Source organism: Solea solea, chromosome 1, assembly GCF_958295425.1.
Source record: "Solea solea chromosome 1, fSolSol10.1, whole genome shotgun sequence".
Classification (NCBI taxonomy): Eukaryota; Metazoa; Chordata; class Actinopteri; order Pleuronectiformes; family Soleidae; genus Solea; species Solea solea.
The window spans coordinates 40144128-40163148 of NC_081134.1; the positions used below are offsets into that span (position 1 = coordinate 40144128).

A 19021-nucleotide genomic window follows, 5' to 3' on the forward strand; every position below is an offset into this window, starting at 1 on the left:
ATTCTTTTGTTTTAATTATGTTATTTGTATTTTAATTTATATTTCCTGACACACAGGGAATAAAAGCTTTGGTGACTTTAGGGTAAGCTGGGCTCAACAATGGCAGGAGGTAGAGAATTAGCAGGATGTGAAGCTCCATAAGAGCTCCTAACCTCTTGATAGGCACCTCACAATCAAAGTCATTAGCTAGTGTAATAAAGGGCCTGAGATACAGCCATTCTTCAACAGCCTAACTCTTTTATAACCAACAGATTAAAGTTGATTGGATTAAAATGACATTCTGCCCGTCTGACCTTGGTGGCAGCAGTTAAGTTCATCCAAATTAAATTTCTGCGTAATAAAGATGATTCATTTGTTGCTTGACGTAGTAAATATAAAACAGAGAGAAAAGGGGGAAAAGATTAAGTGACACAAGCCACTGCACACGTGCACAAGCGCGCACATTATGCGTCAGAACAATGACACGTGCACACACACACACACACAAAAGGAATATGCCCCTGCATGCACACACACACACAACATTAACAGACCAGGCAAGCACCTGGGGGACGGGCGGGCGCGCGCGCACACACACGCACACACACGCTCAGCAAAGGTCTGATAAAAACTGCATCCTTGAAAAATACATGCAAACAAATTTAACATAGAAATAATACATTCATTTCATGTGGAATTAAGACTGCACAAAATGGTGGTTGAAGTGAACACATTACATAATCATGGAATGAACTTAATCTGAACAAAAACAAAATGCCATTAAAAGGCGTTTTAAATGTATTTTGTGTTTAAATCTGGATGTCTGTGTCTTCATTTTATTTCATCCTCATTTATTCAGTCAGTCTCATTCAGACCAGTTACAGGAACTATAAAACATACTGGATAAGAACATTTTAAACTCTCCGATGGGGATAGAACACTTGAGTGGGAGGACATTATGGAGTTCATTTCAATTAAACAGAGCATAGTACCTGAAACTGGTTCTGCCAACATTATATGCCATATTATTGCCAACTCATATGAGATGTGAAGTAGTTTGAGAGCTTCAGTGTTTGGGCTTTATACATGTATATAAACTTTGACTGTAAGAATGTCCACTTCACCTTGTGGGAACGCTTATTTTGTGGAGGAAGCCCGGTTTGATTTTGGATTTTTCATAATTTTTTTTACATAATGCTACCATGTGTCCTCACCTCTTGTTTGAGAACGTCCCCTTGCTCCTGCAGGGATGCTGAAAGGCTTTTAAAGTGGTCCACTTTTTGCTGACACTCGGTCAGCAGGCTCTGATTGGCCTGGAGCTCATCCATCAGCTGGTCAAAAGCCTCCTGTGAGCGCTCCCATTGGCCCACCTTTTCTCTGTGTCGCTGCTCCAGCTCAGCTTGCTCTCGCCTTAGTGACTGAGCCTCTAATTGGGACTCTCTTAGCTGCCAATTAAACATAAAGGAGAAGGCAAAGAAAGGATTTTAGAAACGTGTTGAATAAGTCTGCAGCTAATGGTGTTCATTTAGAATCACTAAGTACACCAGGGTGCCATTTTACAATCAAATATCACCAACCTGTTGCTGTGAAAACTGGAGTTCAACTTCTAAAAGTTCCACCTGCCCCTGCACCTTGTGAACCTTCTCTATTGCTGCAGCATACTTCTGCTTGGAAATTGCCACGGTTTCTTTCTGCTCTTGGATTTGCAGCCTGGCATCTTTAAGCTCCTCCTTGGCTCTTTTCAGCTGCTGATGGAGAAGTCCTATCTCATCCTTCTGCTTCTTTAGATTCACCTCAGATGCCTCAACCTGAAAAGAGCACAGTCAAATGCACCACATACGAATAAACCACGACTCTTTATTCAGACAGCTGCAGCCACAAAGTCACTAATAATATGTGTTTAAACGACAGGAGCATTTTGATTTCCCACATCCATGTGTGAAACTATAACTGAACTCATTGCATGTATGGGTTAAGGATGAAGAAAGTCAAATTAGTAAGTACTGTAACACCCACAATCAACATCATCGTGATCTGTTAAATAGACTACATTACCCGCTTCATTGTGACTAAATATCCCTTAAAAAGATTCGATAGATGTCTCCAATACTGAATTACGCAGTGTCGTATACTGTGATGCTCTACACTAACCTCTGTCATTATAAAATGGGAACCCGGGAAGTGAAACCAGGCCTAATCCCGGTGTTACACTAGGAATCCAACCATTGCTCACCTTTCAAGGGGAGAGGTTGAGAAAGTTAAACCCACTCTAACACTCTCCTGGAGTTCATCCATGTTAATCCAGGTGTAATCTGGATCTGAACATGAGGGTTTTGCGACTAATGACAGCCAACTAGTTAGATTCCAGAGGTTCACCGTGGCTCGGTTTAACCAGGGATTAAATGAGCCCATCTGAGACTAATGCTTGGTAGAAGGGAGCATGACTGTGTAGACAATGTGTTCATGCAATGGGAGGAGAGGAGAGTTAACTTTGCCGACTGTGGCACTCACTGTTACTTTTCCCTTCATCATACAGGAGCTATTATCCTACAGTACAAAGACTGATTGAGGAGTTGAGTATCAGTGGCTGTGTCGTGAAAACTTAAATTGACCCTTGGTTTATGATAACTTTCTTCTCCCCTTTTTGTTTTGAACATCTTGGTCTATGTTTCCCTCTCTATGTGCATACTTGGCTGTAATTGGATATGGGGGGGGGGGGGGGGGGGGTTGACAAACCAAGGGGTCATTTGTCTTCTTTGGTAATTTAGATGATGCAGATGTGGATTCATGTTAGCTGTCTCAGAAAATTAAGCTTGTCTGCTGTAAATGGGTATTTTCTTTCTTTTTGATTGTCTGCTTTGATTTGGATCAGTCAGATTCAGGCACCTAAGTGCATCTGTTTTTTCTCACTCTCTACGTAATTCACTGGATTAAAGACGTGGATTGTTTTGATGTAGGATTGGGGCTCGACTGAGTGACAGCTGAATGTTCACAAAACCTGCCTCCTCTGCATCAATGTGCTGCTGACAAATAGCTGACCTTGAGCTTTGTGACCTCTGACCCTCAATCCTTCCGCCTGTTCTGCATTTGGCAGAGCTGCAAGTTACTCATCTTCAATAGGCTGCAAGGCCACTCCAGGATACTCGTCTCGCTCAAGTGTTTTGTAAGTTTGTGAGCTTTTTCCAGGTCAGAGTTCAATCTATAGATTTCGCCACAGATTTTAAGAGTGGGGGAGATGCAGATGAGAAAAAAGAAGAGGAGTAAAGGAGTATTTCATCCTTACCTGTTGCTGATTAATACAGAGCTGATCCTGTAGCTGCTGTTGCTCCGTCTCCTTCTGGTTTTTAAGGTGCTCTGCATCGCTGACCTTTCTGCTCAACTGACAAGCCTCTTCTCGGTGTTCTCTGACTTTGTGGTTCAACTGTCTCACCTCAGACTCCAGTGCTGCCACCTAAGCAGGGAAAAAGAAAATGGCCAATTGTAAAAAAGACAATGTTATATATATATATATATAAGCACATACAGACAGAATAGACAGCGAGGGGGTGGAAACAGCTTTAAAGTGTGTAAATAAGGCTTGAGTCAGAGTCTCCCAGTATAGTCTCAGGACCAGCTGGGGAAATGTGGGTACAGCAGACATGAATCAGTAACGATTCCCCCATTCTCCTACTCCGACTTGCGAGGAGCCTTTGAGTAAGCCGCTATACCTCCCACTGTTCTAATGGACCTGCTTGGTAGCCGACAGCAGAACACTGATGCTGGTTTTGGGCAGTTCCCCCGAGTGGATGTTAGCAACTCTGTGGGTGTAAGCATGGCACTGCTGGCAAAAAAACAAAAACACGAGGGCACTAACTCAACCCGGCCTCAACATATGAAAAGGAAAACAAACAGAAAATAGCAAGACAGGTTTAAGACCCTTGTAGTGTTACCTAGAATTGAAATTAAGCCTGGAGACAAAACCCAAAATACAAAAAGAACTAAGCCTATTTGTGAAACACACAAGAAGATCTTCAGTTGGTCACATTAAAGGAAGTGTGATCTTCTATCACTTGTTCCAGGTTCAGCAAAATCTTAAATACAAAGAGAGAGGCCCTGCTATATATACACAAATAAACGTACAGTGAATGACAGATGCACTCAAGTTGCCACACCTGTTCTTGTGTCCCTTGATACGTTTGTTCAGCCGTCTTCATTTCATCTCTTAACTGCAGAATTAACTGTTCTCTGCTCCGAACCTAAACGCACAGAAAAAATACATTTAAATGACTTTCTTATGTTGCCATTTTAGCCAAGTATGCTACCTCGGATGAATGCATACACACAACAAACACACACACACACACACACACACACACACATGCAGACACAGTGAGACAAAGATGGACCTCGAGGTGGGAGATGTGGAGTTTCTCATGGCTCAGAGCCAAGTCAGCCTCCAGTCTCTCTTTGGTCTGGTTTAGGTGGACACACTCTCTGCTCTGCACCTCCATCTTGGCTCTGAGCTCATCCCTCACCTGGTAGAGCTTCTCCAAATCCTTGTCTCTTTGAAGCAACTGGAAAACATGAATACAAACAACTCAATCTGTGCTACCATTTTATGTCAATTTATATTTAATACAAATCAGTCATATGGATTATTTTGAAAATGATAATTACATATTAATGAATCATTTTTGGAATAAACTACAAAATAAGTCCGTTTTTGATCAGTACTCAAGTAAAATTGTATTTAATTATGGAATTAATTAACTTAATATGCTGTAAATCATTAGCATTGCATATGATCAGTTTGGTGAATAATGAAGCTGCTGTATTTTACCTCTTGTTGACAGTCAGAGTGATGCTTCTTATGCTCTGCGAGCTCCTTCACCAGCAAACTTATCTTCACCTCCCTCCTCTGCATCTGCAAGACAAGTTCTCGTGATTTAAGAATGTCTGACCTCTTTTTTTTGTGATATTCTCACTTAACAGCGTGTTAAGCCTTGCCTCATTGGCAACGCACCGTGAATCTCAGGAGACGGAAAGCTTAGGTCACTGTTTACAAAATTTTGAGATAACATTTTTCAGGCTCGTTATCATATTTGGATTTAAGTCAACGGTGGTGGTGGGTGGGTGACGCTACATGCTGAGAAATCTCTTGAATATACAGCGTGTCTGACAACTGCTCGAGACTGTCTGCTTCATTTGTAACTTATGTGCCAAATTACCCCCCAAAAAATCTCACGTCTTTCTTTACTGTGAGGAGTTATTTTAATCCAAACCCATCATTGTGAGGACATTTAGCTGGGTTGGGGTAAGAATTAGGTTTAGGTTATGGAAAGAGTTCAGGTTAGGCAGGCAGTTGACAAGGTTGAGGTAAAGGTAAGGAGCTGGGTAATACATTATGTCTATGACTAAGATAGATATGACTCTATTTGTCGTGCAGTGGGGAAATTTACATTGTTACAGCAGCAAAGACAGTAAAGATAAAGATAAATAATAAACATGCATTACAAAAGAAAGTACATGCATAAGATATTAACACTAAGACTGTATATTTAAAAAAGAGGTAAAGTAAAATGTAGAATGTGCATTATGGATAGTTTGCAGTATATACACAGTATGGGCTTGATATTTATTTTTTTGGTTAAGGTTAGATGGGTTTCGGTTAGTGGTAGGATAAGGGCTTTTGGTAATGATGGTTAAAGTTAGAGTCTATGAGTGAACTCACTAAGAGTGCTGTACAAGAATATGTGTGTGTGTGTGTGTGTGTGTGTGTGTGTGTGTGTGTGTGTGTGTGTGTGTGTGTGTGTGTGTGTGTGTGTATTCTTGTATTGGCTGCTTCTTTGTGAACCTTTTTTTTTTTTGAAATTCTGGTTAACAATAATGCGTTGTTTAGGGTGTCCAAATGAATGAAAGTAAATGCAGTGCCCTAAGAAGAATAGCTGTGCAAACCTGTGTGTCTCAAAAGGTCTGTACAGATTGTTTTATAAATGTTAAGTGTTAAGTAATTAAAAATATTTGAAATCTAAAACATTAAATGACACTGAGTGTACTGCATGCTGTCACTATAATCTACACAGTGCATGCATAACTACTGTAAATATCTGATGCCGACATACATTTTGTTTTACAGAAAAAATACAATGCATCAGCCCTTTTTGCCGAATACAGTAGAAAGCCTTCTTTCCCTTTCTCCATCGCTCTCCACCCTTATGTCCGTCCTACACGATCCAAGGATTGTTTGGACCAGAGTTGAGGGCTCGTTTGTAACTGTCCAGGCGGATTGATGGAGTTAACTTGGCTCTTTGACCTCTCACCTCTGCCTGTCAGCAGGCAGGCTCACAGGCACACTAAACCTGAGCTACGGCACGGAGAAAAGGGAGAAAAGAGGGGGGAAGAAGGAAAAAAGCACAGCATATACTGCCACGCACATAGCAGCTAAAACACAACTGCAAACTCATATAAACACAGAGTTAAAGTAACTCAAACCCACCGGCAGGATTAATATAGGTGTTGTTTAGCATTCCATAGACATCTGACCAATGTGTTTATTCATTTTACTAAACTTACCAATAGAGCAAACACTCACTTCCTGCCGATTTTTGAACTTGCGCTCGATTCATCTGTGCATATGTGTGTGCGTGAATTCCCGATGTGAGCATGTGATAGGCAGAACAGATGTTGATAAACACCAGAGGATGTCGTGTCAAAACAGATAAGTTGTCAAAACGACACGCTAACTAGGTCAATCACAAAGTTTAAGAAGAAACTTTGGAGTGGGGCTTTGGTTTATGCATATCTCTACGTGGATGTCTATGTGTGTGTGTGATAAGCTCCTGAACGAATCTGCAGGAGGGGACCTCCAATATCGAAGGTATTTTTAAATCAATGAGCTCTTAAGTGTATCTCAGTCTTATGTGTTCACACATACGTGCACACAACACTCAGTGCAGATAGAATCCCTACTGACAGGCAATGACAAGATAAAGAGAGAAAGAGAAAGGGGGGGGGGGGGGGGGTGACATGAGGGGGAGAAATAATATTTGAACAGTTGGGGGTGGTGATGAGGGGATGAAAGGGAGAAGTGGCAAGGCAAGAAAAAGAAATGAGCAATAAGTGAGATCAAGAGAGAAAGCAGAGGGAAAGAGAAAAATCAGTGAGCTATTCTGATGTTTGTAAAGAATTGAGAGCAGAACCAATGTTTGTTCAAGTCCAACCTTGAATGCTTCAACATCCTTACTCTGCCTATGTTCCACTGCTCTGCTCTTTGTCTCCCCTTTCATTCATGGATGCTTTCTTGATCCCCCCCCCCCCCACCATCTTGTCCAAATGCCATGCAATTTGAATTATTTTATACAGTGCATCTATAAGAACGTACGCCTTCGATCCAAGTGAACGGGCCACACTGTAAAAAAAAAAAAAGAAGAAAAAGAAACGACTGGACATCTGAGCTAAATGTTAAGAACACCAAACAAACATTCACAGACATTTGTTTTCATGGTTTGAAAATAAGCACTTCCGCAAGCTCTTGTGCTACAACAAAATGCAACGGTACAGTGGATGAGTTAGAACAGTGATAGCTCGCAGGTATTCCTACTTGAGTATTTCACTGACAGCAGCTTTAAGTAGACCCTCTACAATTCCCAGCTCAAGTCAGACCTGTGCTTCCTCTCTTTATCTCCTGTCACTGTCAAATTCTGAGCAAATTTACTGAACCTTATTTTTTTATTTCTTTATTTTTTTGTAAAGGGAGTGGCCCGACATATTCTCTCCAGAAAGATGCAAACTGAATTCCTATTCTTCTGATGCACATAAGCCTAAGTGAGGGGGCTGTGGGGTGTGTGTGTGGGGGGGGGAGTAGGAGTGAAAGCGAATCAGCAGAGTACATTTCAGATGAGGGAGCGAGTGCTGACAGTTATTTGTTCAGCTGTGCTAATGTTAGGACATTCAGAGCTGCATAGGAAACTACTTGATACAAAGTTCCCTCAGTTTCACTTACATTCAAGTGGAAGCAGACACACTCGCTCGCATTTCCCCTTAACTACCACCGTACAGTGCTGGCTTTAGTGTGTGGATGAGTGAACGCACGGGCCGTGGGTGTGTGTGTGACATTGGGTTCGTAATAGAGCCGAGAAAAGGCAGTATTGGTGAATAAAGGAGGGCAGGATGTGGAAGTTCATAAAGTCCTTCATGAAAGGCACATGCAGGTAAATACAGCGCACACACTTCTCTATGCAGTTGTTTCACAGTGTTTGAAAATGGCTTATGCAACAAGCAGTGAGTTGAAGTGATGAAGTATGATTGCTAGTTTGCCTTCATCCTACAGCAGGACAACTGGGTTATTGTTAACTCATCCAGGATAAAAGGCAAGAGGTCAACCCTGCACTCTTAAGATTTTAATTGAAATGTTGTTTACCAAAGTCTTTTTTGCAGTTGTATAACATGGACTGTCACACATGTTGTATTTTAAATGCACACTATACAAACATGGTAATAGTCATAACAATAGCCTGAATGATGGCAAACAAAATCCTGACCCTAACCCTTACCCTACTTTGAAAATAATTATGAGTGAAGAGGGCACATTAATGAAAAGGACTGAACCGTATGTGCTGCTTCCCGTTTTCTTTTTTCTTTCTTATAAACTCAAGCCCTTGAAATTCACAAATAGCTTAGTGACAAGCATGTGTGTACCTGTGTGTTTGAAGGTTAAACACAAACCAATGAGCATTATGCTGCTGACAAATTATAAAATGCATTAAAAAAAGGTCTAAAGGTGTTGTAGTATACAAACATGTGAAATTTAAATTTCACTGTAGAACTAGCAGGAAAAGAAAATCCCATTTTAACAACATAATTCAAAATGTTGTCATGTGTCTTCGCTCTAAATATCAGAACATCCCATTACCCCTCATCTAAAACCTTATTATCAGCACTATTGTAGAAAGAGACAATGCCTGGCAGAGTGAATATTACATTTGAAAATTGAATATTTAAATGAATCCCTCACCTGTGCAACCCCTCTTATCACAATCATTGTTGGAAAAGACAATGCATTGCATTAAAGTGAACATTTCATCTCCCTTCTGGCGAACCTTTACCATTTTTCGCCTGACATTGTCCATTTCGTGGAGAAAATGTTCCTTGACCTTGTTAACAAACGAAAACGCTGATAATGCCTCAATGTCAACAATACATGGCCAACAACAGGCGAGTCAAATGTGCTCGTCTCGGTATAATTGTGACAAAGAAGAGGCTTGTACAAGAATTTTGCTATTTTAATATTTGAATGAGGACCTTGAGAAAGAAACCAATTACCTTTTTTTCAGTGGTGCGAAGAACATGAGTCAGTTTCTGCTGAAGATGCTCGATGACTTCCTGGTCCTGGATCTGCTGTTTCTGCTGGGTTTCTGTACTCAGGCCGTTTCTGGTCTGATCCAGAGTTTCACCGATGTCCTGCAACATGGACTCACTCGTTTGTAACTGGAAGGTGGACAGATAATAGAGAGACAAGAAGAGAAATGAGGAACAAGTACGACGCGTCTGGGTGTTTATGATTTGAACCTTCTCTGTCAGGCTGACAGCTAAAGAGGAAAGAAACACAAGGAGAAGAATGGAGTTCCAGCAAGAGAAGGAGATCAAAGTGCAATTTAGGGGTGTTTGCCTCCTCTCTGTCTCCATAGCAGTGAAAGGAAACATCATAAAGGTTTTGTGCCAGGTTGTGGAACCCTACAGTTAATGCTTTGACTCAGAACCAATAAAACTGCCCGACTACTCATCATAGAGACGTAAAACTCTAACTTGAGGAGTGCTTCTTAAACCTTAAGGCAGGGCTCACTGATAGATGCGATCCTGTCTTTATCTGCTCCGAATCAGATAAGAGAAAAAAAAACATCATCGTCTTCTAAGCTACAGCATTTCTTTAATTTTCACCTACGTGTAGATGTTTGGTTTGACTAATGCACCTTTTACTCTGAGACCACTTGATTGTTGTAAGAACCTGCAAGAATGCGAGGTGAGCCCGCGAATAATCAGTACGGTGAGGAAAAGCAAATGCAATTTTTCTCCTGAATACGCTACTTACTTTAAAAGGGGTAAAGAAATTAAGTGAATGTTAGAAAACCCAGAGCACAAAGTCAACATTTAAGTAGGTGTTTAAAATTGTCAAGCAACTAATAATCTATTATGGCGAATGTACTTCATTAAGTTGGCTGACAAGCACCCGCACTCAAAGCAGATGAATGCCTTGATTTGGTCAAGGACACAGTAAATGGGTTAATTTAAGCCTAAAACACAACCCACTGCCTCGCACCACTCCAAAACACCTAGAGGGATGTGAGGAGGAGAAAAGGGAGGCGAGAGAAATACAGTAAGAAAGAGAGGCCGAAAGAGAGAGAGAGAGAGAGAACTAATTTTAAGGAAGAGAGAAAAGGGACAATGAGTGAAACCTAAAGGCCATTCCATTCATCATATGTATGACTCTTTAATGTTCCCATTCATTACCACTGGTTCTCATTGGAGTGAAGGCGAGCCTGGACAAGAGAGATGAGAGGGAAACCGAAAGACAAGAGAGAAAGGAAGAATAATGTTCGAAGGAAAAATAATTTAAGGTCATATATATATACACACTATATACACATAAAGAAACAACACTGCATTAACCCCTCCTCCACTCTTCTTCCCTCTCTTGGCTAAGTGATATTCATACGGACATGGTTCTTTATTGTACAATGAGCCAACCCTCTGCGGAGCTAAGATGGTGGCGATGAGTTATTAAATATAGAGAGAGGGTGAGAGAGGGAAGGCAGAGAAGGAGGGGAAGAGGGATGGATCATTAACTAAGAAGAAATGCAAAAAGTGAGGATAATTCCCTGATGTACCTGAATGAATTTGATAGAGAAGGTTGCCCGAATTTGTTCCTTATTTAACAAGAGCTCACCGTGTGTGTGTGTGTGTGTGTGTGCGTTACCTACTTTGCTCTGCAGTGAGGTCAGTGTCTCTTTGAGCTGTGTGTTGGCCTGGGCCAGCTGTTGTGTGTGTTTCTCCTTAAGAGCCAAGGTTCTCTGCAGATTTTCCTGCGACGCTTGCAAACCCGCCACATCCCGGTTCAGGCACCTCACGTTTTCATCTCTTTCTTTTATCTAAAACACACAGTCACAGCAGAACAGCACTGTTTGTCAACACACACGTACAGTACACATGGAAAAAATAAATGAATAAATTCAACACTTACTTTCTTTACGCGGGGCTCCAGACTGATGCATTTAACTTTGTTTTAATTTAGTGCATTGTGAATTTTATTATCATTTTGGACCGTTCCCCATTTTAATTTGCCACTGCTCGGCCATGTACCTGTCACAGTCAGGTACCGCTCAGTTTCTTGGAGACATTTAAATTCAGAACATTCACACTCCACCGGCAAAGTAGAGCCATTATCCTTTAATGCATAATGTTTGGCGAACTTAAAGTTTGACATCAATTCAATAATTAAAAAAAATATAATTTGCAAAAGGCCTATTTTCAGTTACCATGAGAGTTACTGATGGTGATGTTGGGTCTCCACGTCCATGGCTTTTTGTTTGAAAGGAAAAATGTAATCAACATGTGCAGAACTACGCAGAAAACAATAAAGCATGCATTTATTTCTAAACCTGAATGGTTGCTGCTGTGTTGCTTCTACACAAATTAGTGCTTATTAACAAATTAAGAAACATATCATTTTCTAAAGGAGACCAAGGGTGTGGTTGAGCTCCTGTAGTTCGGAGCCACTTGTCAAATCAAAACCCCTATTCATTAGACTGTGTTAAATGAGCCCTCTGTTGGATTAGTAAGGAGGCTGCAGACAATCAACACACTCACAAACACATTTGCATCTACGCACATCACGTGTATACACACTTTTGTGCACACACCCACACACACACTCACACTAATATTTGTCAGACGGGATGATTTGAGAGCCGATTTTAACTGTATAGTATATGAACAGTTAAAAAATAAATACAATTTGCTTGCAAGGTGTCGCATTCATCTAAATTAATTGGTTTGAGTCTTTTTTCTTATTAATTAAAAGCTCACAGATTTCTCAGCATCTTAATTATGAATATTTTCTGGTTGTTCAAACAAAAACATTTCAACATTTGGGAAACACTGATCAACTTTTTTCCAATATTTTATGAACCAAACGATTACTCAATGAATGAGGAATAGTCAACAGATTAATAGATTATGAGAATAATCCTTAGTTGCGGCCCTATTCTGAGCCGTATGTGCAAGCTCTGCCACAGTTCAAAATATCCTCCCACAAGTTGCAACAGTGAGCCATATAGTCGTCTATGCATTTAAGTTACAGCATGTCCAACAGATGGTAACAATTAAAAGCATGGGGGAGGAAGCTTGCGATATTGCAAAAAACTAAATTAAAATTATTCTTCTATCTGGATATTCCACCAATATTAGTGTGACTACAGGGAAATTAAATGGACTTCACGAAACTGAGACAATAATGTGTGAATTTCAGTGCTTCAGCCAAATGGGTTGTAAAAGCACAGTTCAGCATGTTGAGTAAGTGGGCAAAGGTTCACCTTCCTTATTCCAACCTATCAAGAGGGATTTCACATTTATAATAGTAAATCCATCAATGTTAAACCAAAGTTTACACAGAGAGACTTCCTCAGACTTAGTGCAACTTTCCTGCTTTACTTACTGTGTATGCATTAAGTATATCCAAATATTACATAAAAACCTTTTTGTAATTACTAGTATAAGTCATATTTTTTGTGGACAAACCTTTGATAATATTGTTTAAAAGAAATAATTTAAAACAAATCTGAGCTCACAAAGCGCTACAATAACTAACCTTATAATGTTTAGCAGTCATGCTTCAGCTATTGATGATTTAATGGTTATGTGTAATGAATTGTTTCTCAAAAACATGTCATTTTTCCTCATTATTGGGACTGATTCGCTATGACTGTAGTTCACTGTGATACACTCATCAGTGTATCAACACTTCCATGATCCCACCCACTGCAGGTCAGTCTTATCCGCCGGGCAGAGAAGTTAAAGATCACTGTGTCTGTGAAAATGTCTCCTGCAGCTTAAGGTCTTTACGGCACTGACATTCAGAACTCCATAACATTGTTACATAATTAATACATCACAGTGATTTCATTTCTCATCTCCAAATCTGCCACCATCAAAGATGATTAAAAGTTCCCATGTGGTCTGTGTGAAGTCTTAATTCTGTGGTAGAGGAGGACAGGACCTTAGCTGGAAGTCCAGGAGAAAGAATATCAGATTTGTGATTTTATTTTAAATGAGTGCTTAAGCCTTAGACTTTCATATTAGTAAAGCTCCTATTGAGAGAGAAACCTCAATCTGATCAAGTCTCATTACTTTAGCAATCATAGTTTCGCCCCTGGGGTCCTCCTCTCAACTCCTGCCCACTGCCGCCTCCTTTTTCCTCCTTACCACATCTTCTCTCTTTTCTCCTCTCCGAACCATCATGTTTTTTTTTTTTTTTCCCCCACGAAGGCGGAGGAGAAGAGAAAGGGAGAGCAGCTTGCACAAATCCTTGATTGGCCAAAGTCTATCCTCCATCTCGGATTATGAGTAGAAGTGGAACATTTGAGGACAAAGGAAGGAGGGGGTGAGGGGGGAAGGGAGACCAAGTGTGAGATGTGAGTTGCAGAGTTATGGGCGCAGAGAGGGAGCGAGAGAGAGAGAGAGACACACACAGAGAGGATGGTTAATATAATTGAATTAAAAAGATGGAGCGGGGCCATTTCTACGCAGGTGGGAGTGTGGAGTGAGAAAGAGCAGGCGAGATATTAACTTCTAATAAAAGAGAGATTAGAAAGTGGCTAGGAGGACGGCTGTGTCTTTACCTATGGGAGTGACAGCCCCCACATAACCTTTCACTGCAATATGCACACTGATATTGGCAACCATATTCTGAATGTGCTCCAAAAAAAAACAACATACACACAAGCACCTATACATGTACCTGTGTCTCTGCAGATTTGCACGGTCCAAAAGTTACACACGGTGAATACTGTACACACACGCAGAAATATGACATTTGAAGCGCACACACACACTCATGAGAACAGGGCATTATCAGCTCTCATTCAATGATCCAACAGAAGGCAGACATCAGATAATGAAGACGCAGCTCTTTGGGAAGCGGCTGCTGTACAGACAATTAATTAACTAATTGGTCTAACGAGCTCGTTAATGCCACGCTTTTTGGCAGCCAGTCTGAATACATTAACGAGGCTAATTCAATTAAACAGGTGCAGATTTCACAGCTGCCTCTCTTACGGGCGCGTGCACACGCACACACACACACACACAAATCCTACAGGTGTTGTGTACATGTTCGCTCCATTTGACTCTGATGTCTTTCTCGGGGAAACCTTGGCATTCGATCAAAAGCATAATGATATGCAGATCAAGTTGTGTGTACTTGAGTGTGTGATTGTGCGAGTGTTTATAGCTAAATAGGCCGGGGTGCCTTGTGAGTAACAGTGCAGCTCAATAAGCTCAAACAGCATGGTAACTGAGCTAAAAGGGTATAAAATACTAAGTGGCTGGAAGTCTCATGATCGTATGGTTCGAGAATCCCAGTGGTCTGTAATGTAAGTCTAATCTGCACAATTTTCTCCAGACCTTTTTAATATTCATTCATTGGCGTTTTTTGGAAACAAAATGCTTTCGATGTGTGAGTAACAAGTTTGAAGGAGTTTGCCTGAAACTACCGAGCACCCTGCATTCACAAGCTTTCATTATTAGAGGAGCAGAAACGTGGTGTTCTAAAAACAGGATACACATTTTAGACTTTGTAATATGTGGCGTAAAACCTCTGCGCCTTTAAATCTTATTCAAACAGCAGAGCATGTCAATCACAGGTTTTAATCTCACCTCCTGCTTCACACCATTAAGCTCTTTGGTGAGCTGGTTAACCCTCGCCTCTCTCTCATCCATTCTTCTCTCCAATAAGGTGCTGAGCTCGCTCCTCAGCGACACCATTTTGGCCTCGGCCTGGAACACAGTCAGCAGACCATATTCAATCATTCATCTTCATAAACTGCAATTAAAGCAGCTGCATTTTTAGACAGCTTCTCTCACCTACGGGTCACACTGTGTAAAGAATGTGGAATCAGATAGAATCGGTTATGAGCAATGTTGAACCGTCCTCATAAAACGTCAAAACATCAGTCAAAAGGAGGGAAAATGCATTAAAACATGTGCAGTATATACGCGTAATAAACACACATAAAAGGAAAGATAAAACAGATAATATCTGCCATAGATGCAAGCATAATTTATGGTGCACAGTAATATACAAACATAACAGAGAGGGACTTTTGATGACACAGGACTTTTTTTTTCTGATGCGTTGTCCTGGTGTGAGTGTGTCTTGTGTGGGAGTGTATGCACATGGTGATCTGGTGGGTTTGGTTTGTTATGGCAGCAGCTACAACACTCTGGTCCCTCATAAGCAGACTAAAGTGCTGAGGTCGGCGGTTAGCTAAACTCCCATGGAGCTGATACCACTGATTAATTTCCTCCATCTTCGTGGCCCCCATCCATTCGGACCGCCTTCTTTCCCTTCCCCCCCCCAGCCCATTCACCTTCTCCTGAATATTAAATCAGTTCCATTTTTTAATTTCCATTTCCAGACAACCACAGTTCATTTTTCTCTCAAGTGTCATATAGCCACGACATGGTATAGCAGCCTACACATATATATTAGGGATGGTTGATGTGACTTATTGTTGTTGTTATCATTTTTCCATTTGCTGCCTGTGTGTCCCTCTGCACTCCATGCATGGCTAAATCATGACCTGCATGTGGTGCACATACCTAATAACACCAGTGAAATTTCCTATCTGGACAATTAGATATACTCATGTTTCCGTGTTTAAGCGCCGCAAAAAAGCATCTGCTTTACGCATATAGCATATATACTATCACTGTTGTGCTATTTTTGTGTAGGGTTTCCACCTGGATAACAACAACAAACTACTCCGAGTATATACAGTATGTTAACATGTTGGTGAGGGAAAAGAGAAATAGAGAAAAATCTGCACTGTTGTTGTCTTTGTTTTGATTTTTTTACCATTTTTCTACCATTTAGAGACCGAACTAAAATCAAAATACTATCATAAATGACCATTGCTGTTGTAGTCCAACAAAGAAAAATGTTATGACTAACCGACACACATCTGTGCCTCAGACCATCTCAGTCCAACATAAACACTTGTTCATTCTGAGGATACACCTAAACACATATACTGTAGCATAGCTGTCATCCCTTTTAATTCAGTCTTGCCAATACATGAACATTGCATATAATTTGCTGTTCACTTATTACCTGCTGATCCCTGACGACTGATATCAATATCAGTATTGCAGTGAGTGCAGAATGCATGCTGGGTAACTCTGGATATGCAAAGGCAAGGACATCCTCCTTTAGTAACTCTTTCAGCTGAAGTTGCCGTGAAATGCCGTCGCTGTAATTAATATAATGAATACTATTTATCCATCTGTGTCACACAGACAATGTGACTTAATTTAGTGAAAAGAATTCTAGCTGCTGGAGTAAAAGTAACTTTATCAGAATGAATCAGTATTATAAACAGTATTAGTGTTTGACTTGAGTGTCGGTTGTAATTTATTGTTCCACAGCCACGGTTCTCAAACTGTGGTATGTGCACCACCAGTGGTACGTGAGCTTCCTCTGATGGGGGTATCTGATCAGAGCGGAGCTGAGGAGTTTTAACCGGAGTGCGTAGAAAATTAAACAAATTACAAAAAAAGTATAATAAATTAAATAATAATAATTAGAGTCACCTTATCTCTCGCTCCATCTTTATCTAATTTTGTGGAGAATGATAAGAGAGCAAATTATCTTATTGGGAATAAATCTGCCTCCCGTGAAAAGTCTTTGCTCTGTGTCACAGGCTCAGCAACACAAAAGCAACCTCGTTATGTGTACATTAAAATGAGTAACTCAAGTTTCTTTCCCTTTTAACTGAATGTTTTTTTGCATTATTTGATAAAGTAACTCAGGTACTGTGAAGTCCACGCTTCACCGGGCAACTGTTTTTAACCTTAAGGCTGATTGTCGTAATTAACATCAATGTACGCACCCGTGTGGACACAAACGCGCACCGTAGATGTCATCGCTCAATGTCCCAGCTGCAAATGAAATCTCATTCTCTCTAACAATCTGAGGCCCACGATGAAATCTCCCTCTCCCTCCTGCCCCTTCATCTTAGTCTTCACTAAATCACACCCTGTCCTCTTTTTTTCATCAGTCGACACACCTGTTTAATATATTTATGGAAAACACAAGCGGAGAAGAAACAATCCCACACACACACACACAGCCTATGTGCACTCGTTTGTGATTATGTCAGTGTGATCAAATATTCATTTGTACCTACATTTACACACAGGTTAACACTTTGGTGTCCTTTCACTTTGCTCTGCCCTGTTTGTGCATGTGACAACAACAACAGCAGCAGCAGCAGCAGCAGCAGCAGCAGCAGCATCTGCTCTAGCTTTTACCTCTGCCCGCCCCTCTCTCTGGCATTGTTGTGTCTTCCTATCATCATATTACTCCACATCACCTGCTTGCATATAGCCTGGAACCTCGCCCAAGAAACTGGGGAAGTGGGAAGTGATTTGGAAAAATGAGGGCAATAAAAAAAAAGTACAGGGATGAATGGAGAAATGTGATATAAGGTAATATGCTAACCCAATCAGCAGGCTGCTGTTTGCCGACAGTATAATCAACATATCGGCCTAATGTCATTACTGCTATATGAGAAATAATATTGCGTGAAATGATATTGCGCAGTCCATGCATGCCTTTGTGGTGCACACATGAGCGAGCGCACACGTCTAAATGTATGTATTCCCCAACACTTCCCTGTCACAGCAGAGCTGCACACACAAGGTAGCGCGAAGATTCAAAACTATGCAAAAAGATGCTTTTTTTTTAATGTGTGGTGTTTTATTTCCTTTATTATGTAAAAAAAAAAAAAGGGGGGGGGGGCTTAGGTTGTTGAGGGCAATTAATTGATTGATCGCTTGAAAATTGTTATTGATTTGACAAAGAAAGATTCTATTTTGCTCCACTGACAATTTCCATTCGTTTTAAAAATAAGAAGCAAAATCAGATTTACTTCAATGGGTTTATGGGCGACGGTTTATTGGTATCATTATTTAAAATATAATTTTTTCACTTATCCATGTGCGCGCACACACACACACACACACACACACACACACACACACACAACGCATATTCACACACGCGCACACACAAAAGGCCCAATGACTGTGACACCAGAGGATATTAGTTAGTGTGTGGCTTCCATATCCTGAATGCATGAGGCCATTGATGGCCTCTGTTGATGGACAATGGCGTGAAGCCATCACTCACGTTATGGAGCTTTAATTGGAGACAGCATAAAACGATAAACCAAGAAACATGCATGGCTGAACAGCCCAATGTAAACCATTAATCATGGCACAGGGAAAGACAAGTGGCTGCCACACACACGAGCGCGCGCACCCATGCACATGCACATGCACTCGGAGAGCAGAAGCACACACATGCTGCCTTTGCATCACACACACCTTGCATTTGGGTGCATATTTGCACGGGTGCATGCACATGTGCGCAGAGACACACACACACACACACACACACACACACAAAGCGAGAGAGAGAGAAAATGGCAGAGACAAGCGTCCCAGTCACATATTCTCATGATAGATGACCCATTTAACTTTGATTTCTGAGAGAAATGAGCTCGCCAGTGATACAGGGTTACCACACACGCACACTTACCATCTCATTCATAATACACATACGTACAACGGCCTATACTTACATGAACTCCCAGTCTACATTTAGTTTATATGTAAATAACAGCTTGCATTATTTTGTAGACACGTATTCATGCTTTCTTTTCCTCTCTCACTCTTTCACAAACAGGCGCACACACACACAGATATGCACACGGGGCCACTTATTTGC

General features: G+C 40.9%; 1 protein-coding gene across 3 annotated transcripts in view; it reads right to left on the reverse strand.

Moving 5' to 3' along the window:
- LOC131469942 (golgin subfamily A member 6-like protein 22) overlaps nt 1-19021 on the reverse strand; it is a 103870-nt gene that overhangs the window by 48726 nt on the left and 36123 nt on the right. For all 3 annotated transcript variants that reach the window (XM_058645412.1, XM_058645403.1, XM_058645419.1), the window contains exons 4-12: nt 14887-15006; nt 10935-11102; nt 9280-9444; nt 4799-4882; nt 4365-4532; nt 4131-4214; nt 3263-3430; nt 1557-1787; nt 1194-1424 (exon numbers count right to left, since the gene is read on the reverse strand). In XM_058645412.1, coding sequence (XP_058501395.1) covers nt 1194-1424; nt 1557-1787; nt 3263-3430; nt 4131-4214; nt 4365-4532; nt 4799-4882; nt 9280-9444; nt 10935-11102; nt 14887-15006 — 1419 coding nt within the window. The remainder of the gene's footprint in view (nt 1-1193; nt 1425-1556; nt 1788-3262; nt 3431-4130; nt 4215-4364; nt 4533-4798; nt 4883-9279; nt 9445-10934; nt 11103-14886; nt 15007-19021) is intronic.